Consider the following 19,525-nt stretch of genomic DNA (forward strand, 5'->3'; position numbering starts at 1 on the left):
AATGCTGCTTTCCCCTGTAATGGGATTTGGGCTTCACAATAATAGTTTTCAAAAACTTGTTTCTATCAGCTTCCACACTTCATCTATAAACAGGTGACCCACTTGTCTTCCAAAGTTATTTTAAAATACTGTTCACATTTCTCTGTCTTCTCCAGATTTCAACAACTATAGCTACCTACCAAATCTTTAGACCTATAACAAACGAGGCACTTTAAATGTTTTAATGATCTTAACCTAAGCATGTTGAAACACGTAGTTGTCTTCCACAGAAAATAAAACTTCAAGGACACATTTTAGAGCCCTTGGTACTGTGCTGCAGATTACTGTACAATACAGGATATCCTGTTGGACTTGGCATGGGAGCTAAAATGAGGATGGCTATCAATTTGCAAAATGTAGCTACCCATAAAAATATTTTCTTTGTTTTGGAGAGGCATGTCCCTACCCCACTGGACTGACAATTTCTCCCATTTTAATACACAGAGTAATAAACGCACAAGGGCTGATTTTCATCAGTGCACCTTCATCTGCTCTGAGGCACATGCTGACTTGCTGGGTTTAAGTCACTTTCCCAGCAAAGAGATTTTCCTCACCGCAGGCAGCAGTGCTTCATCTTTCACAAAAGGTCAAGCTGTGAACAAGCAGATAAGCTTGCTTTGCACAGACTGATTTTAAATGTATTAAACCACAGGACCTTGATAACCCACTGTAGTGGCCAAATGATTATACCCATATCTATTTAATAAGCTGATCTCTGATACCAGCAGTCCTTCTCTATCATTTGATAGCTTAGATGTGTATTCCCACATTTCATTCCCTCCAGTGTGCTTGCTTCTACCTGAAGGTAAATAACTTTTGACATGTACTTCACCCAAAACTCCCCATCACCACCCAGAGCAGCAATCATCTTTTCACTCCTCTCAATTCTTTCTGCTCTAACAGTTTTTCTTGCAAGGCATCACAAATTAACACATTGCTGCAGACACCGTAGAGTTCTGCCTGCTGCCTACCAGATCCAGAAGGTAATGGCACCTCAAGAGGTGAGGCGTCTGGAGCAACACACTGCTTTTCACCACGCAGCTCTGAGCTGAGGATGCATTTGGAACCTGCTGCCCAGGCAGCAATTCCAACATCTGCATTGGCAGAGCTACGTTGTACTCCCATTCCTTCCACTGAGCTTTCAGTGCTTGGAATTTTTCTCCCCTTGCATGTTTCCAGTTTGCCATTTTTCCAAATAAAATCATTATTTTGCTTGGTCTGTGGGTTGTTACAAATCTCAACCTCGTCTGCATCACTCCTGTACTCTCCAATGTTTGTGACTTCACCCACTTTAGGGTTATCTCCAGACTTAATATATTTACACATATTCATTTAAAACCATTTAAAAACAACTGTTTAAGAACTCAAGAGTTGAAAAAAAAAAAAGGAATAAAACAAAAGCACAACCAAACAAACATCACAAATGCTTAAATCTCTGATTACTCATTAAAATGTACCAAAACAAAATCACTTATAATAGACCATGATGTAATAGATCAATACCAATAACTTGATAGCTAATTATAAATATAAGCAGAGTAATAAAACACAGTAAGTACAGAAAGAAAATGGGTGTCCTGACTACAAACTGACCAAAAGACTCAGAATCAATAGCTGACTTTAAATAGGACCTACATGAGACAGTACCAGCAACCTGCCCCTTCCCCACATGGTGTAGTATGCTGAATTACCCCTACAAACACTGGGTTCTCTTCCACACTGGAGTAGCCTTTTATGTACATTTGTAAGAAAGGTAAAATGCAAGCTGGCCCTAAAGTACGCTTTGTTGTAGACAATATGGGCATCAAGGTCAGTGTTGGAGTGCTGGAGGGAAAAAAAGTTGTTTGCACGTGTTGCCTTTTTTAAAAAAATTATTTATTTAAAACCGTACCTTGAGCTCAAATGCCCAGAATTGACCACACAGTTTCTGCATACCTTGCACAGCATAACTACTGCAAGAGCCCACTTACGGGGTGGCACTCTGGGACAACAAATAGGTTCACAGAACTGAGAATGCAGGTCAAAATCTCACAAAGCAAGGAGCTCAGAAGTACCCATCACCGTCCAGTGGTCCATTGAAGTCCCTTAAAAAGGCTGTGTAAGTTGTTATGCATTGATCTGCTGGGCAGAAAAACAACTTTACCCCCTTAGAATGACAAAGTGTGAGCTGGGAGAGAATATAACGATTCTACCTTCCCCACCTCAGAACAAAACTTACCAGAAGTCGCCCTGAAAAATTATTCAGGGCAAGAATTATTCTTATTCTTTTCTACTTCATATTGTAATTCCTATTTTCATCATTTTACTGATTCAGGAACTAGTAACATGTAAAAAACAGTGAATTTTTTGGCGTCTGGTGCCAAATCCACCTTTAAAAGCACTATTTTAAAATAGTGAAATAGCTGAACCTACTGAAGAAATCATAAAGACCTGAAATAGCATAATCCTAGATTTGAAAAAGCATTAAACATTCATAAATAACCCAATAATTATGCAAGATAAAGAAACAGCATATAGGAATCTCTAAATAATGCATATTGTCCATGCAACTAGAGGAAACGATGTACTTACAATAATCACATTTATATATACTCTTCAACCCCAGATTATAGAATGATATTGAATCAGACATATAGTAATTTGAATGAACTTTAAAACAATGTTTTTGAGATGGAAAAGGTCAAAGCCTCAAAACTCTCATTAGAATAAACAGAAAGTTGAAACGAATTCATGGGATCTTATATGTATATGTATGCATATATACATACATAACAAGTAGATGGATTTAGACAGACATATCATTAAAAAGACCCAATGGATGTAGTACAAAGAGGGCAGACAAACATTCATTATTATACTTAGACTGGGGAGAAGCACAAGCAAACAAGGGAGAATTTTTCTTCATTAAAAAGTTTAAAATTACTTCATTCTAGCTTCTTTACATTTTTTGATCTCTGTCTGGTATGTTTGCTACCTTCCCTACTTCACTAATTATTTAATTTAAACTATTTCTCATCCCAATTTCCTTGCCTAAGTAAATAATTTGTTTATAAATATAATTTGCATATATATATACATAATACATATATATTTATATATATAAATTACATATAAATATATGTGCATATATATATTTATATGTATACACACATAAGCAGACACACAAATAAACACACCCATCCACCCAAGCAGAACAAACAGCAGAAATGTTGAAGCTAATTCAAAATGATTCACCTTGGCTATGACTGGTCATTATCTAAGCAGGCTGAAAAACACCAAAGGGCTTCTCACCTGTGGCAAATGCAACTGGAGCCCCTCACTAGGAATGGGCTGTCGAGATGGAGTCTGATCCAGCTGCATGTTAAACAAGGATGCCAAGGCTGACTGAGCAGCCCGAGCTTTTGCAAGCTTTTTATTCCTTCCTGATCCTTCAAACGTTTGACCATCCACTGCAACAGCCATGACAAAGTTTTTGGCATGGCTTTCCCCGCTCTCTGAGAGAAATTCGTACTTCAGTCCTGGCCGCAGCTCATTCAGGATCATGACCGGATTCTTGCCGCTTGTGGTCGGGTACGGTGATGGTGTGGGGAGAGGCGACTGGGTAAGACTGCTGGCTACAGCAGATGACGATGACAACCCGTAGTCCCCGCTAGAGCTGAAGGAGCCATCCCCGTTGGACCCTAGGTAAAAGGAAGCATCAGCAGGAACTGGAGTTTCAAATCCATTGAAAAGCGTGTCAGGAAAGTCTGCCTGGTCGGAGGTGAAGTCTGTGTTGACAGAGAGAGTCCTCCCCATTGCGAGGTGCGCCTCTGATGCATTTGGGAACTGAACGAAAGACCGCAGAGCCTTCTCAGCAGCATGAAGCTTGGCTTTCTTTTTTGTAGGGCCAGACCCTTCAAACACCTGCCCATTAACTTCAACTGCCATCACAAACATTGGAGCATGAACCGGCCCTGTTTGGGACAGCAGTTTGTACTGTAAACCAGGTTTTATCTCATTAAGTTGCATCAGGGCATTCTTTGGCAAAACGGGACCTGGTGTTTTCTTCCTCTTCTTAGGGCGAAATTTGGAGTGGCCATTGTTGCCCTCCTCCAAAAGACGCTTTCTGCTGCTGCTGCTACCACCATTGGAGAGCTGAGCCCCCTCCCCGGTGCCTTGCACACTGCCGTCCTTGGGGGGAACGTTGTCCATGTTGCGGTTTTCTTTAACATCAGTGCTGCTTGAACCTGCGGTGCCCAGAAAGAGTAACTTACAATGCCTTCGTTGCAGGATCTTGTAAATGCAAAATTTATAGATTCCTTTATCGCTCTTTATAACTGGTTAAGTGATGTGTGCTCACTGATTAAAGCTTTTGCAATGTAAATGGAGAGCAATACTTCTTGATCATTCAAGAAAGAGCACGTTCAAGAATTATTTGCAAACATTGCATTTGCTACTTTCATATAACAATAAAATGCTGCAGCTTTTTCTTTTGCATTCAAATCACGCTAGAACAAAGTTTTTACTTGACGTGAAAAATGCTTTAAACCAGAAAACTAAATTGTATTATTTGTAGGAAACACCTATAAAATAAAAAGCTCCCATTACTAAAGTAAAAATGGATGCTTAAGGCCATTTCTAGGAGACTTATATTTAATTCTACTTTATTCTTATTTTAATAATGTTGCATTTTTGTCTTAAATGATTTTATTTGCTCAATTTGAGAAATGACAAATAAAATCAGTGTAATGAAAGGCAGTTCTTTGGTAGGTAGGCACCATGACTGAAGACTGTATGGATGTTTTACTTCTCTTTAGCTATGCTATATTCTCTAAATTCAATTCCTTTATGCTTTTCATTTTTTATGCTTTTTCCCAAATGATTTTCACCTCACCTCAGTTTGCTCAGGACCTTCAGCTGCTGGCTGCCCAAACAGGACTGCCTGCCCACTGCATGGCAGCTCCAGCAATGGGCCCGTTCAGCAGAGCAAACCTCTTCTCCCAACAACTCCAACCCGTAAACTACCTTCACTGAACCCAGTGACATGTTTATCTTTTCTGTACACCCAAAATAGGTGAATACAGCTACACGGATGCAGCACAAAATGATGAGAAACAAACTGTGCTTCAGCATCTCTCTGCATATGTAGTCTTAAATTTCAAAAAAAATTTTATCATATATCTATTCCATCATCAGAAAAACAGCTGTAAAAAATGCATTTGACTTAGGTTGCCTCACAAAACCACTGTGTATATATTTGTACACAGCCTTTTATTGAGAAACATTTTATTTGCCATTTATATGCAGCTTTTAAATTCTTTGCAAAAAACCTGCTCTCCTAAACTTACAAAACTAAACATCCTCTCTTAAGACTACATAGAACACAAGAGGTGTGACAAAACCTGCACAATCACAATGAGGATATTTTAATGGGAAAAAAAGTAGTATTGCATGATTAATTTAATGATTCATTATTTATTTGCTAAAGTAGAAAGTTGGAGTAATGATACATTAGATACGTATTTAAAAATTATATTTGCTATAACTGGAAAGTCCTCATTTTTATCCTGATTAAAAAACTAACAAAATTATTTGTGCTTTATATTGACATTCATGAATGAAAAGGCAAATTTAGTAGGTCAAGTGCATCTAACTCTTCTGTTCCAAGACTCCAAAATATCTATTGCTGTATTAAATTCACACTGATAGCAGGTGATAAATATTTATTGAAATTAGAGCAAACCAAAGTGGAAGCTTTCTTCCTGACAAATTTCAAACATGCTTTAAATCTTCATGAAGTATTCACTACCATGCACACATCACTTCGCCCAGGTTACAAAGCTGATGGAATGGTTACTAAATTTTCATTTATAACATCCTCCAGCAAAAGCTCGATAGGTTACTCCTTTCGGTGCTCAAAGAAGAAAAAAAGGAAAAAATAAAGATGAAAAGAAAAACACCAAGTAGGAACACGTTTTGTTAAAATGCAGTAGCACAACAAAGACTTGTATAGTATTGAACAGTAAAATCCAGTCAAATGCAGTCAAGAGTGAAACACAAAGGGTTTGAGAGCATTTCATGGCAACAAATCTGCTAAATTTAATAAAGAATCTCTTGTAATGTCCAGCCACAAATTATATTGTCTGCAGAATGTGTGCTGAAGGGTCATGACTGCCAATATACAGTGTTCATGCATAAATATTCCTTATCATACTAAAGTGAAGGAATTTAAGGAAAACAGAATAAATTATTAAAACTTTCTTACAGTGTATTTCTTACCTGAAGCTGTAATCTCCAATTATCTAAAACAGCATTTTTCAAACATTGTTCTTACTAGTGGCATCAGAAATTTGCTACTGAACAACATAACTTTTGTAGGCTAAACAAAATCATTCAGTTAACACTAAAAAATGGTTTCTCTTCATATCTTTCTTCCTATAACCAGTGCCTGTGAAAGCCATATTAAGAAAATACGAGTTGAATAGACTCCAATTGGATGGAAAAAGAGCAGTTTTGTATCCGCGTTCAACAGCCGGAGGAACTGCAGCTTGGCCTGCAATCATCCTGTTCTCTCTTAGTTCTTCTCACACCTCCTTATTTCCATGGCTTTTTGAGCAGATCCGCTGTGAGTGGTAAGGAACTGGACACACTGAAGATTTTGCACTTTTTGTTCTGTTAACGCAATGTTTTAGAGAGTGTAATACTCTGGGAAGTCTCTCAATCACTTTGAACGGAATGAGGGAGGACAGCTTTACCCTGAAAGCCATGGCTAGCTAAGGATCCCATCAAAACTCAAACTAGGAACATCAGTACTCAAAAGGAACACAAATTTTGTTGCTCTAAAGCAGTGTACACAGGTACTTGTGCTGCCAAGTACCACAGCTAAAGTAAGGCAGGAAAATTAGAACCTTAAATGTTCATACAACTGTTTGGATTGGAAGGAACCTTGAAGGCCATCCAGTTCCAATCCTCCTTCCACAGGCAGGGACACCTCCCACCAGACCAGGCTGCCCAAAGCCCCATCCAACACGGCCTTGAACACCTCCAGGGACAGGGCATCCACAGCTTCTCTGGACAACCCATTCCAGTGCCTCACCACCCTCAGAGTGAAGAATTTCCTCCTAACATCTAACCTAAATCTCCCTCCTTCTTTCAGTTTAAAGCCATTACCCCTTGTTCTGTCACTACCTGTCCACGTAAGATGTTGCTCTCTAATGTTAAAACACTGTTAGAAAGTACAATGCGTTGGAGGGAGCTGACAGGAGAAAAAAATCAATAATGGATGTTTTTCGTGTTTTTTTTTTTTTTTAATTAAAAAATAACTTAATGCAGTTGACAGGTGACCATGTGTTACAGTATTGTTAGATCTCCTAGCAAAAAGAAGACCTAAGACTTTCTAAAAGATCCTCATGCTAGATGATATATATATATATATATATATATATATATATATATATATATATATGCTCGTTTATGCGTTAACAGATATAAACACACGACAACACGGTCATGTTTTCTTAAACATGAACACTACCTGTGATTTAGAAGTAAGACAGTTTTTGTAAGACTAGCTTATTTTCCCATCACTAAAAATAGTTGGCAGTTCTGACTAGAGACTTCACTAATGTCAGTTGAAGCTTCTTTGGTAAAAATCACAACTGACAGTATGACATGCCAACAACTTCAGTGAAGGCAAAGTTCTGCCACTGAAGTAATCTATTCAAGAGGTTTACAAAGCTGACAGCACTCAAAGAAGGAAAGAGGCATAGAAAATTTTCATGCCAATTAAAATAAGTTCTATCCACACATGCTGGTTTATCTTTTTTTTTTTCCCCATGTAATTAAAAAACACCTCTAATTAAGATTCTTTATTCAGTGGGGATCTTGCCTTGCTCTCTGCTCCATCTGGTATGGAGCACACTTAATTATGTTTAAACGACTCTTAGCTGAACCACAGCTAGAAGGATGTTTCTAGATACCCTTTATACTGCTGCTCTCATTTACTGGCCTGGAGAAATCCTAAATAAGTCTTTTTTATTATTATTTTATTTTCATATGAAACATATGCATAAAAAAGTGACTTCTTGTGATCACCTTTTTTAGAAAAAGGGGGAAAACAATCAAAGAAAAAGGTCAAGACACACACATTAGCAAGTGTTATAAGTGTTCTGCAAAATGTACCACCTCCCCTCTCCTGTGAGGTAACTGGTAAGTACAGACTTCAGAGAACTGACAGCATTCACAGAATCACTGAAGCTGGAAAACATCTCTAAAATCGTTGGTTAGCCATTAACCCAGCACTGCCAAGTCTACCACTAGACTACATCCATAAGAACCACATCTATGCATCTTTTAAATGTCTCCAGGGATGGCGACTCAACTACTTCCCTGGACAGCCTGTTCCAATGCCTCAGAGGCCTGTTCAGTGAAAAAATTTTTCCTTATATCCACCCTAAATCTCCCCTGGTGCAACTTGAAGCCACTTCCTCTTGTTCTATCACTTGCTGCCCAGGAGAAGAGGCCGACCCCCAGCTCCCCACACCTTCTAACATCTTCTCTTTGTTCATCAGATACAGGAGGATGAACTTAAAACCTGAAAGTCTGAAACGTTGTTTTCTTGAGTGCATTAAATGTAATCTCATGACCGTCTTACACTTCTGCTGAACCAAGACAGTTTGAATTCTATCTTTGGCAGATAAATTCTAGTTATTATAAATGTAAGCCACAAATATTGCACAGGTTTGCCTTCCATTTCCCCTAAAAGGAGTTACACAAAATAACAAAGGCTTTTATAGGCACTTCTGATATCACACTTTGCCATCTTCAGTGATACAAAAATACAGAAAGATACAAATAAAAAAAATCTTTGTACAAATCAAAGTGTGGAACTTAAGGATTTTGATTTTCCTCTCCAAATCTGGTAATTTAACATTCCAAATTCACGATGTTTGTGTGGTCATTCAGATGCAGAAAAGCCTTCTTACACCTTCTATTAACTGGGGTCATCCAAGATGATGTTGTTACCTGTGGCTTCTTTTGCAAAATGTGATACAGGCAATGAACCTCAAAATTTACTTCTGGGAGATCACTGAAGTTACACAAATGCATGTCCCAAACCTGTAACAACTCAGCAGAGGCAGTCTTCTGCCAAGACAGAAAGTTCAGTGAATTTGATTTGCTCTGCATATTGGTGCACTAGCACAGAAACAGAAGCAGACATAAACTGAATATCTTGCTTAAGGAATTTACAAGATGACACTATCAAATAGGTGGTATTTTGTTCAGCTCAGGAAGGCACCATTCATGCTCAGATTTACTCCTATTGAAATAGGGTATGTTTTATCTGAAGAATTATCTCATGGGATTTATCCAATTCACCTCTTACCTTTTTTTCCAAGTTCTCCTCATAGAACCACTCTTAGAAATAGCTAAAGCATCCAACTAAAGAAATTTCTTTTAAAATAAAAAAAGTAAAAAAAAAAAAAAAAAAAGAGAAGGAAAAAGTGGAAGTGGTTGCAAGCATATTTTAGTGAAGATCACTGTGTAAGTCAAAGGAAAAAGAGGAATTCTAGTCCAGTTAAGTTTTTGTCTTTTTTTTCTGTTGGCTTGTATTTTAAACCATTTAACATCTTTATCTCCCAACAAAAGCATGTTGTAATAACTCCTTCAAACTGAATTACAACTCTTCTGTTCCAAAGCCTCCTATACTGCTAGGCTTTTTCAGCTTTGCCAGAGATTTAGACATTGTCACTTAGGGGAAATAAGCACATTTGTTATTATATCATACACAATAATTTACAGTCAGGCACAGCACATAAGCATATCAGAAACAGAACAGGTCTCTCATTCATAAAAACAAAACAGTTGAAAGGACAGGAATCTACAATATTTGTTGTAACATTTTAAATGAGAACAGTTTTCTCCAGAGGTTATCAGATCTATATTACACCAAATAGTTAGCAATTTCATAGCACTTCAACAGTGTTTTCATCAAGATGATAGCTGGTTTTGTGCTTAAACACTTCATTAATTCAGTACCTCGGTGTTGGAGAAAACAGCTTGTAGAAAGAATACTCAGCCATGCAAGACCTGTAGGGAGTTCTTCTAGACCCTCATTTTGCTTTTTCTTCATTCATTTCTGCTTTCCCTTGTTTATTTTACACACTTCAGTCTCCTTCATTTCTCCCCTGTCTTCCACTGGTCCCTAACTCTCATTATCAGTATTCTTCCTCTTCTAGGTTTTACCTCTTCCAGTAAGTTCCTGCCTCTGGGATCTCAGCATAAGCACACAGATGGAGGATACTGCAGTATCTTCCACTGCACAACAAACTTCACTGGCAGGCAAACAAACCTCACCCGGTACCTGATTATTCAAGGTGAAAAAGCTCAGAGAACCCAGCATGATTAGCCACCATTAACATGGTTTGTGTGCTACAGGAATCATCATCTCAAACACTTAATGCATTGTACAAGACTTGGTATTCAACTTCTTGTCCCACTTTCTCAGGTAATAATGATCTTTATTCCCATCAAACCTCACAATTAAAACTGCACAGAAGGTTCTCATGCTGAGAGTCCCATACAGATTTGCTCTCGTACTGACCCAGCCTACCTTGGTGACCTGTAACTCCACTGCCAGCCCTTCTGAGAGAGGAGTAATTTGCAAAAAAGCAGCACAGTGCACCCACACCTCAGGAGAGGTCTTACGTGCTACCCATGCCGGCACAGTGGGATGCACAGGTCCCATATGGAGCGTGCGAATGCAGTATACCAAACTATTACTAATGCGAGAAATCCATCTTCATTACTTCAATGCAAGTCCAAAACAGGGTAATATTTTGTACAACTAAACAGTTGTTGGAAGAAAAATGAGACATAAGGTATAATTAGACTAGCACATAATCACGTGTAGAAAACTTTTAGTTCAAAAGCTCCAATTTACTTTTCTATACTGTATTTAGAAACATACAAAAAATCATTTTAATTTGTGCTTCGAAGTTCCTTCAGTTTTCCCTGTGGCTTGTGAGAAAAAGTCACCTTAGAAATGATTACATAGTTTATTATTGTGTAAACAAACACATCTTACTCATGTTTTCTTCATCGTCAACATCCATTGTGAAATATTTTTGCTGGTTTCTTGGCTGGCGAAGACTGCTTCTGTCTGGAAAACACAGATAGTGGGATACTTAAGCTTTCATGTACCAGCATACAAGGTAAACTGTTAGATCGCCAAAAGCAGCAGCCTGAGCACTAACTTTGCTTTGGCCTACCCATGGCTTCTTCCTCAAGCAACAGTGGGCAGTTCAATCTTTGCACAGTATTTCCTCAGTGTGCCTATTTCTGTAAGCTGAGGCACACTCTTATAGAACTGCAAATTCTGCAATGTTTCCAATATATATTTTTCATATGGTGAACTACAGTGCGTTGTTTTTTTAATCTGAAGGAGTGCATAAACTATTTCATCTCACTACTGGTAGTTGTTTTCTTTAAAGAACAGTTGCAGATTAACTCCAAGTGTCAGCAATTTGTGTTTGATGGCAACTTTTATAATAGTTAAATGAAGCAATGTTGTTCCCACAGGGATCCAGCAATGTGTCTCAAGGTAAAAATAACGTCAAATTCACTCTGCAGGTTAACACACAGACAACTCAAGCAGGCAAGACAATAAAAATGCAGTTGTTTATCCACCATCAGTACTATTAAGTACTTTCTAAGTACTATCACTGTAGCCAAGTCATTCTGCCCAGTCGTACATGCTGCGATATTCAGAATATAAACAGTACTTCATAAAACCTTAATTTTCTAAATGCAGCCAGTCATGTCAAACAAAAACGACATCTAAATGTAGACTGTATGCTAATTTATGTGGAGTCATAGAAAAGTACAGTACACTTAAATATTTTTGAAGTAATAAATACATTTGAATACACTTACATGTTACATATAAATAATAACAATAACAAATAAATAGTATAGATATAAATATAACAATTAAAAATAAATTACATACCATATATTTATATTATAAATATATTTTGTTATATAATTATGAAGTATTTATAGTATAAATAATTTATTCAATGAAGTTTATCTTCCTACTGTTTGATTATTCTGTATTTTTATTATATGAAAAGAAGTTCTGAAGGACTTTTTTAACAGCTTTCTTGATTTATCCTTATGATTGAAGAAGAGCTACAGACACCATGAAAGGAAAGTTTAATGGCTATCCAATTATATGTTAACAGAGAATAGCATATATAATTGTAAAATGTCACCAAAAAAAAAAGGAAAAAACAAATCCCAATAGATGAAACAAAAATGGTATTAGAAGACAGTAAGAGGCAGAAAGCTGCAACTTCAGAGAAGTTCTGTATTTTGTAAAAAGTGCTTTACTTCCAAGCTTCAAAAGCTAAGGGAAATAAAAGATTGGAAGATCCCAAAGGATTCTGTTCAAAATATTTCTTTTGTTCTGTAAATCCAAGCAGAAAGAATTGAAGTTGCACTCAGTAACAAAGGTTCAAACCTCACTGGAAAACCTTTGCATGTTTTCATTTATAACCTGCACCCTAGCATTTGGTTTTGACAACACAGCACTAAAAAACACTACCTTTTTGCTCTGACCGCTTCTTACGCCTTCTTTTACAGCGACACCCGGCCATGCTGAGGGAAGTTCCCATGCTGAGAGCCCTGGGTAAAAGCGATGCCATGCAGTCCCCAGCCAGCCCAGTCCCTCTCCCTCTCCTCTAAATATACAGTGACATTTCAGTGAGCAAGAGCCACAAGGAGCATCACCTCTGCCGACTACATGCGGTCTTCACCTGTGCCAGGTCCCTTCCTCGAGCAGAGCGCTGCAGAGGCAGGTGTCACAATTAACCCCTGGGGACAGCCTGCCAGTGAGAGGGGCGAGGACAGACCACAGCCTTCAGGTGACAGTATCAAAGACAACCTCATGAGTCTTCTTTCATCACTACCGGGTATGGAAAGGGAGATTTATTTTTGCTTATTTTACTACTAGAAAGAGGAGGGCAGTTCTTTGTCTTGGATCCAGCCTTACGTGTATTCTCAGAAACAGGGAGACGTAAGAAAGAAGTTGATGAACCCTTGCTGCATAAAACAAAGACGCCTTTCAGCATCCTTTATACTTGTTTCACACTTTCTTAGTTATTTATTATCTCATATATTGCCTAGAAACACACCAAATACATTTGTGAATAACACAAATCTACAAATCTCAAACAGGAATGTTTCAGTGACATTTCTCATACATTTTTTCTTAGCCCAGGTTTTGCTAACAGATGTACCAATGTCAACACTCACTGTGTCATTTTCCAGCCTTTTTACAAACAGAAAAGCAGCATGTGCCCTTACATGATAATGTGGTGCTATCTTGTTTCAATTTCATTGAAATTTTCCATTTCAGTCCTGAAATAGAAACTTGACATGATTTCTGCAGGAAGCCTAAGTGCTGAGGGCTGCAAACTCTCACTCACTTCAGAGTTCAAGTTCTACTTCAGCATCGATGTCAATGGGCAGTTGCACTAATTGAAGAAATACTGCAAAGCCCATTCATGTTCAGTTTGCACAATTCAAAAAGAACTTGCTGTGGTGAAAAAAGCTGCCAACGCCATGGCTTGCTATCACGTGTTTACTGGATAAGAGCACAGGTGGAACTGGGTCTCATCACCATTTAAGACCAGTTTCCCAAAACAGCCTCCCTGGGACAATGAGGCCCGATCTTCCTTTACAGGAGGTCAAATGTCTTCTGGTTCCAGCATCTCTGCTCTTTTCTTTACTAAACACCATACACTTGGGCCCATAAAACAGAGGCGTGCTCTGGATTAATATAGCAACACTTTCTCCTTCATGTAAAAAACAGAAATAACTTCATTTAAAAGTGACAACAGACTGGCATTGGGGCCTGGAATGCTACATCCCAACAGGTCTGCACGGTCATGGAGAAACTATGATTGCCATCAAGGAAACTAATATGAAGCCCACTGCTTCAATGCCAGCACAAGCACTGCCTGCACTTCAAAAAAGCACATTTCATCTGAACAGACATCATTTAAGCCTGAATGTAACAGTTTTGTACCTTGCTAATTAACAGTTTCAGGCCAAGTTTGACATTTCAGTTCACATTAGATGTGTGTGACAGGGAAAGGACATGATCTACATGTCCATGAAGGAGAAGCACCATTGATACACACAGGGAGAGAAAAGGGGAAAAAAAGAACTCCTCAGGAGAACGGGAATTGTACATATCAGGAAATGCATTACCTGAAAAGTCTCCACGCACCAGCAAAAAAAAAATACATCAGTGCAAGTCTCATTTACTTATAGATTTGCCACTATTATCAGCTTATATTCTTTGAAGAAATGTCTGCATGCAGTATTTTGTAAGCATTATTAGTGACTTTTCCCTACATGCATACATCATGTACACATGTCATGTATTTTTCAAGCACTAGGATGACATCATAGACCAACAGCAAGATTTCTTTCAGTTCGGTTCTGCAGCAAGAATAAATATAAACTAGCAGTAACCACTAGGATTTGCTACAGGTTAATTACAGCATGAGCATTTGCTCTTCACAGCTCCTGGCTGCACACCAGAAATTCCAAGCAGCTTTGACACAATATCCCTCAGAGCTTGCAGTTCAGGTCCTCAGATTATTAAATCTGCTCCAACAGCACCACCTACTGCTACACTACATACATAATTGATTTTACATCTAATATTCCATTGGCCAAGAAAGCCCAGAGCTCAGCTCAAAATTAGAAATATCTTATGATGTTTGCAGATTTATTTTGAAGCAAACTATTTTTGTACATCTATTTATTACGAAGTTTTGTTTTTAGCTATCATCAGCTATCCTTATGGGCTTTTCTTCAAGGGCTAAATCTTTCATTTTTTACATTATTTCTGAAAGATTCCTTAAATACCTATGAATGTCAGAAATGCATTTAAGATGTGCAAAATTTCCAAGGAAAAAGTGGTAGCCATTCTGAGAATAAAACCCATATATAAATGCATATAAATGCATTAATATATTAATAATGCATAAATGAATAAAAGCAACTTAGACCTCTGATTAAGTAGCATATACATTTTTGTCATAATTTAGAAAATTATAGTTGCAGCTACCAATTAGCCCAATAGTTAATTGGAAAAGAGATCTAAAATAGTTTAAAAAGTCCCAAAGATCTTGATGCTACTAAAAAAAGTCAAGCAGGTATCGTGAGACTCGCTTACAGGATTAAGCCTGCTTGTAAACTTACCAGGCTCGCATACTGGATATATTTCTTCCTTTCACAATTACAATCAGTTATCAAAATCAGATCAAATACTCAAAGAACTCTCAAGCCCTACATGTCAGCTTTTTATATTTATTTTATTAAGATGGACAGGATACAAATTTTTGGTCGAACAGGTAAATACTTTTTTGTAACGTCAACTTGATATAGTTAGATATTTCTTAACAATATTTTCCTCTATTTTCAAATTGTTCTGATCCAATGTTCTAGAAATTGCTTATTGTACAAACTTTTTTTTTTTTAAGATTTGAACAACTGTCAATACATTCAGATGAATTATCTCTAATATGTATGCATTAGTCAGAGTACAAAGAATCTTGCGATGTATTTATAAATATGGTCTGCTTACCTTTTTAACTACTACAGACACATGCTGATTCTGCAACCTGCAAGGAAAAAAAAACACATATAGTATTTTTATCTTTCACAGATGGTAAGTCCTGACCTTAAAAGGGACAAATTTCTGTTTTGTGAAACTAAGCAGTACGTACTGCATATTAACGGTAATAAACAGTACATTGGTAGCAGAGCAAAATCCCTTGTAAACCCAGCAAAAGGAGGGGAATAAACTATTCTGGATATTCCTGGTTAGGGAAAAATAAAACAATAAGAAAAGACTGAAAATGCCTAGCATTTGAACCAAAACTGCAAAGCCCCTCAGCTAAAAGAACTGGAAACAAAAGGCTGATCTAGAGTAAGAAAGATACAGGATAACAGGAAGGACTAACTCTGCAAGAAATTTTCCTTGATTTACACACACACACACACACACACACACAAACAACATTCCTGTTCAATCAGGAGCAGAATAATTTTGCTATTACAGATAAACTTCTAGTTATAAAAAATAAAAATAAAAATAAAAATAAGTGAATTTAGCAATGTGAAGATACATTATTCTAAAATGATCCTGATGTTCAGCAAATTAAAGAAGTGATTTCCAAAGAAAGAAAGTATTTCAGTCAAGCAGTGACGTCCTGTGAGAACACTTGCAGTTCAGTAGTTGTTCAAGGGGGCGGAATGGGACACACTTACAGTAGTGGATATATATTGTACCAGGTAAGAGATTTTGGTATTTGCACCTTGAAAAACAAAATTTCCTGCTATTACACTACCCACAAGAGGGTGCTGGCACTCTACAAAGTCTTTCACTAAGCAAACTTAAGTTATACAGCACACAAGCACAGCAATGGGCACAACAAACTTACGAACACATACATTAAATATTGAACTGCTTTGGTTCAGTTAGACAAGAAACAATATTTAAAGTTCCAATACTGGAAGACTGCAGTAATTCATTCTTTTTTTTTTTTCTCCTCCCAGAGACACTTTAGTTTCCCAACAGTGCATGGTGGCATTTCTCAGCAACACTACCAATCCAGAAACAACAGTAATATTTTGGACTTACCATAAAGTACTAAAAATGTTTGGAAAGCTCAACTGGAGTCAGCTTCCCTGACTGTAACAGTCTATCCTCAAACACACCAAACTGTAAATCGCCATACTGTGGATACTGCACCTACATCTCCTTTAATATTTTCCCAACCTAACAGTCCACAACAAAAACTCTTTTATTCGGAACACCCAGAATATGCACTATAAACCATGAAATTCCATTATTTGGAGCAAATATCCACAGAAAATATAAATTCCTTAAGTTTTTGATAGTTCTCATTCTACATAAGCAGTGCTTTAAATAAAATTATAATTAAAGCTTTGACAAAACTACTAGCAATTTTTAACTAATGGTCAAATTTTTACAGTAGTGTGAACTGGAGTTGTTTGTCAAATCGTATTTTTTATGTGCCCTATCACCCCAGTTGGTAATTCCGTGAACTTCAAACACGCTGAACAAACACAATTCTTGAGAAGTAGGACTTGAAATTGGTTTATCCCTAAGTGCAAACAAATCTCCACAGGCATGACACATAAGAAACAGTTATACAGTACTTACACTACTAAAAAGCCTGGCAAAAATGAAAAAGAATTAACAAGTTTATTTTCTACCTCTGTGGCTAAATACAACAGCCCAAGTCCCTGTGAAAGGACAGCTGGTATGGCGGAATGGGCACTGCCAGCTTGCATCCCTCACCAGCAGATGGGGCTGGGTGGGCTGGACACTTTTGCCCCCCAAGAAGCAGCACTCATCTGCTCAATACCAGGAGAAAATGCTTTTTTTTTTTTTTTTTTTTTAAATGCTGTTGTTAAAAACAACACTATACTTTAAACTCAAACAAGACACCATTTGAACCTGGGTTTTCAAAGCTGGTAGAGCCTTGTGCCCAGACACCTGCTCAGTGCTCTGGGTGCATTCACTCAGCAAAGGATGGCTCTGCTTTGAGGTTTTATGGCTCCCACAACAGTCAGCAGCAAAAAAGGCACCTGAAGGTCAGCAGCCAGTGCAGATCCTGCAGCCTTGCACAAACCCACCTCCGCTGGTAAGCACTGGGCTGGTGTGACAGAGCTTCACTGCTGCAGGACTGTAAGTAGTAGAGACCAGAAGAAGGAAAAACAAGACTTGGAATACCTTAAACCAGTCAAACACACTAAATGGGAAAGAGAGGAAAATGCCCCTCAGTTATAAAAGCTGTGAGCAAACCTCTCATCTTCCACATTTCCTGCCTGGTGGCAGCTGGATACTTCGGGACTTGTTCAGGTCATAATGTGTTTCTCTGACATCTTTTGCAGGCAGAGCCTCATATTTGTGTGCCAGAAGGGCTCTTCTGAGCAGCATCTCTACACTGCTACTGCCCCAAAAGCACTAAACAAATTCTGAGTCCCTTACTAAGTCCCTTCTTAGTCAGGAAAAAGGCCCTGAAGACAGATGCTATCATCTGCTCCCTTCATGGAAACAAGATTGTCATTTTCATAGAAGTCTACCCTACTGTGACAGACAGCAGTAAAATACTTGGAAGAAACAGCCTAAGTAGAGCTCTTTTTCACCATGTAACTGGAATAACAACTAAAAAGCAAAGCAAATACAAATAAGGCTAGGCATAGCATTGAAGCAGCACTCGACACAGCTCTTTTTGGCTATCAAAACACTACTACACCCAAGACTTGTGGTACTTTCTGTCGCGTTCAGCTTCTTGCAGATGAACAGGTTTTCAGAGAAACCACACAGACGAAAGAGCTAAGAAAAGTGCCTTACCCAGTTTGCATCCCCACCACCTCCTCCATCCAGTCAACCTCAATTTCAGTTATCACTACCGAACCCTCCAGTCACTGAAAACCGTACGAAAAGATAGAAATCAAGAGACTTCCAAACAGCTTCATGTCTAAAACAAAGAAGACCTAGTGGGTTTACTCACAGAAGAGTTAGGAGACATACCCAATACAATTTCCCCCAGTGCAAAGAATATTTGAAACTCATTTGAAGAACACACCATGCTGGGGATTTATGATTTTTTACAGCTCTGCTGAAAATGTTTCAAGGCTTTATCCACACAATAAGAATCAAATCGGAGGTCTGATAACTGCACCTCACATCTGTGAAACACCTCTAACTGCCAGGCCTATCACAATTTCCTTAGCGGAGAGGTACTGAGCAGCACCTCCAGCTACAACTCTGAGCTCTTTGCTGGTCAATAGATAGTCCTACATCTTTGATAAAAGAGAAAGAATTTATGACTCTTCTTAAGCAAAAAGATCTCCTTCCTCGAGGGCAATTAAGGACTACCTGGCTGAGTACACATAAGAGTTCCTGCAACTCCAGTGCAACCACTACCAGCAATTAGTGCCCCCTCCTTAGCTCATTTGCAGTAAGATGAAACCCTGTTGATGCACCTGTGTTAAGTTTCAGCGCTGCTGACTTTCACACTGAGCTCTCTCTCCATTTGCTCAGCTGAAGGGTAAGTGGAGAACAGGTGGCACAGGAGAACACCAAGAGGATGCACTCAGGTAACCCTCAAAGAACAGCACTGCACGGTACGAAACACAGCTCTGCCATTTAGAGAAAGACATGTGAAGTGCCTCTCACCACGCTGGATGCATCTAAGTGAAAAAAAAGGTAAAAATGGTTCCTGCTGCCAGGCCAGCCTAGTTTCCCCATCAGTTTATCTAACCTCGTTAGCGTTGCTAGTTGTTCAGCTCAGATTTCTTGGTGAAGGTGAGTTTTTTGACCACAGAAGGTGCCAGGATGGCCCCTGACACAAGGAGAAGGCCGTGCATGGAGCGGTGCCCCTAGTACAGC

General features: G+C 38.3%; 1 protein-coding gene across 1 annotated transcript in view; it reads right to left on the reverse strand.

The window, feature by feature from the left end:
* Positions 1 to 19,525, reverse strand: part of ADARB1 (adenosine deaminase RNA specific B1) — a 62,195-nt gene that overhangs the window by 23,626 nt on the left and 19,044 nt on the right. The window contains exons 2-4 of the mRNA XM_032190280.1: positions 15,683 to 15,719; positions 11,105 to 11,179; positions 3,331 to 4,265 (exon numbers count right to left, since the gene is read on the reverse strand). Coding sequence (XP_032046171.1) covers positions 3,331 to 4,265; positions 11,105 to 11,132 — 963 coding nt within the window. The 5' untranslated portion in view covers positions 11,133 to 11,179; positions 15,683 to 15,719. The remainder of the gene's footprint in view (positions 1 to 3,330; positions 4,266 to 11,104; positions 11,180 to 15,682; positions 15,720 to 19,525) is intronic.

The sequence above is a fragment of the Aythya fuligula genome, chromosome 6 (genome assembly GCF_009819795.1).
Source record: "Aythya fuligula isolate bAytFul2 chromosome 6, bAytFul2.pri, whole genome shotgun sequence".
Taxonomy (NCBI): domain Eukaryota; kingdom Metazoa; phylum Chordata; class Aves; order Anseriformes; family Anatidae; genus Aythya; species Aythya fuligula.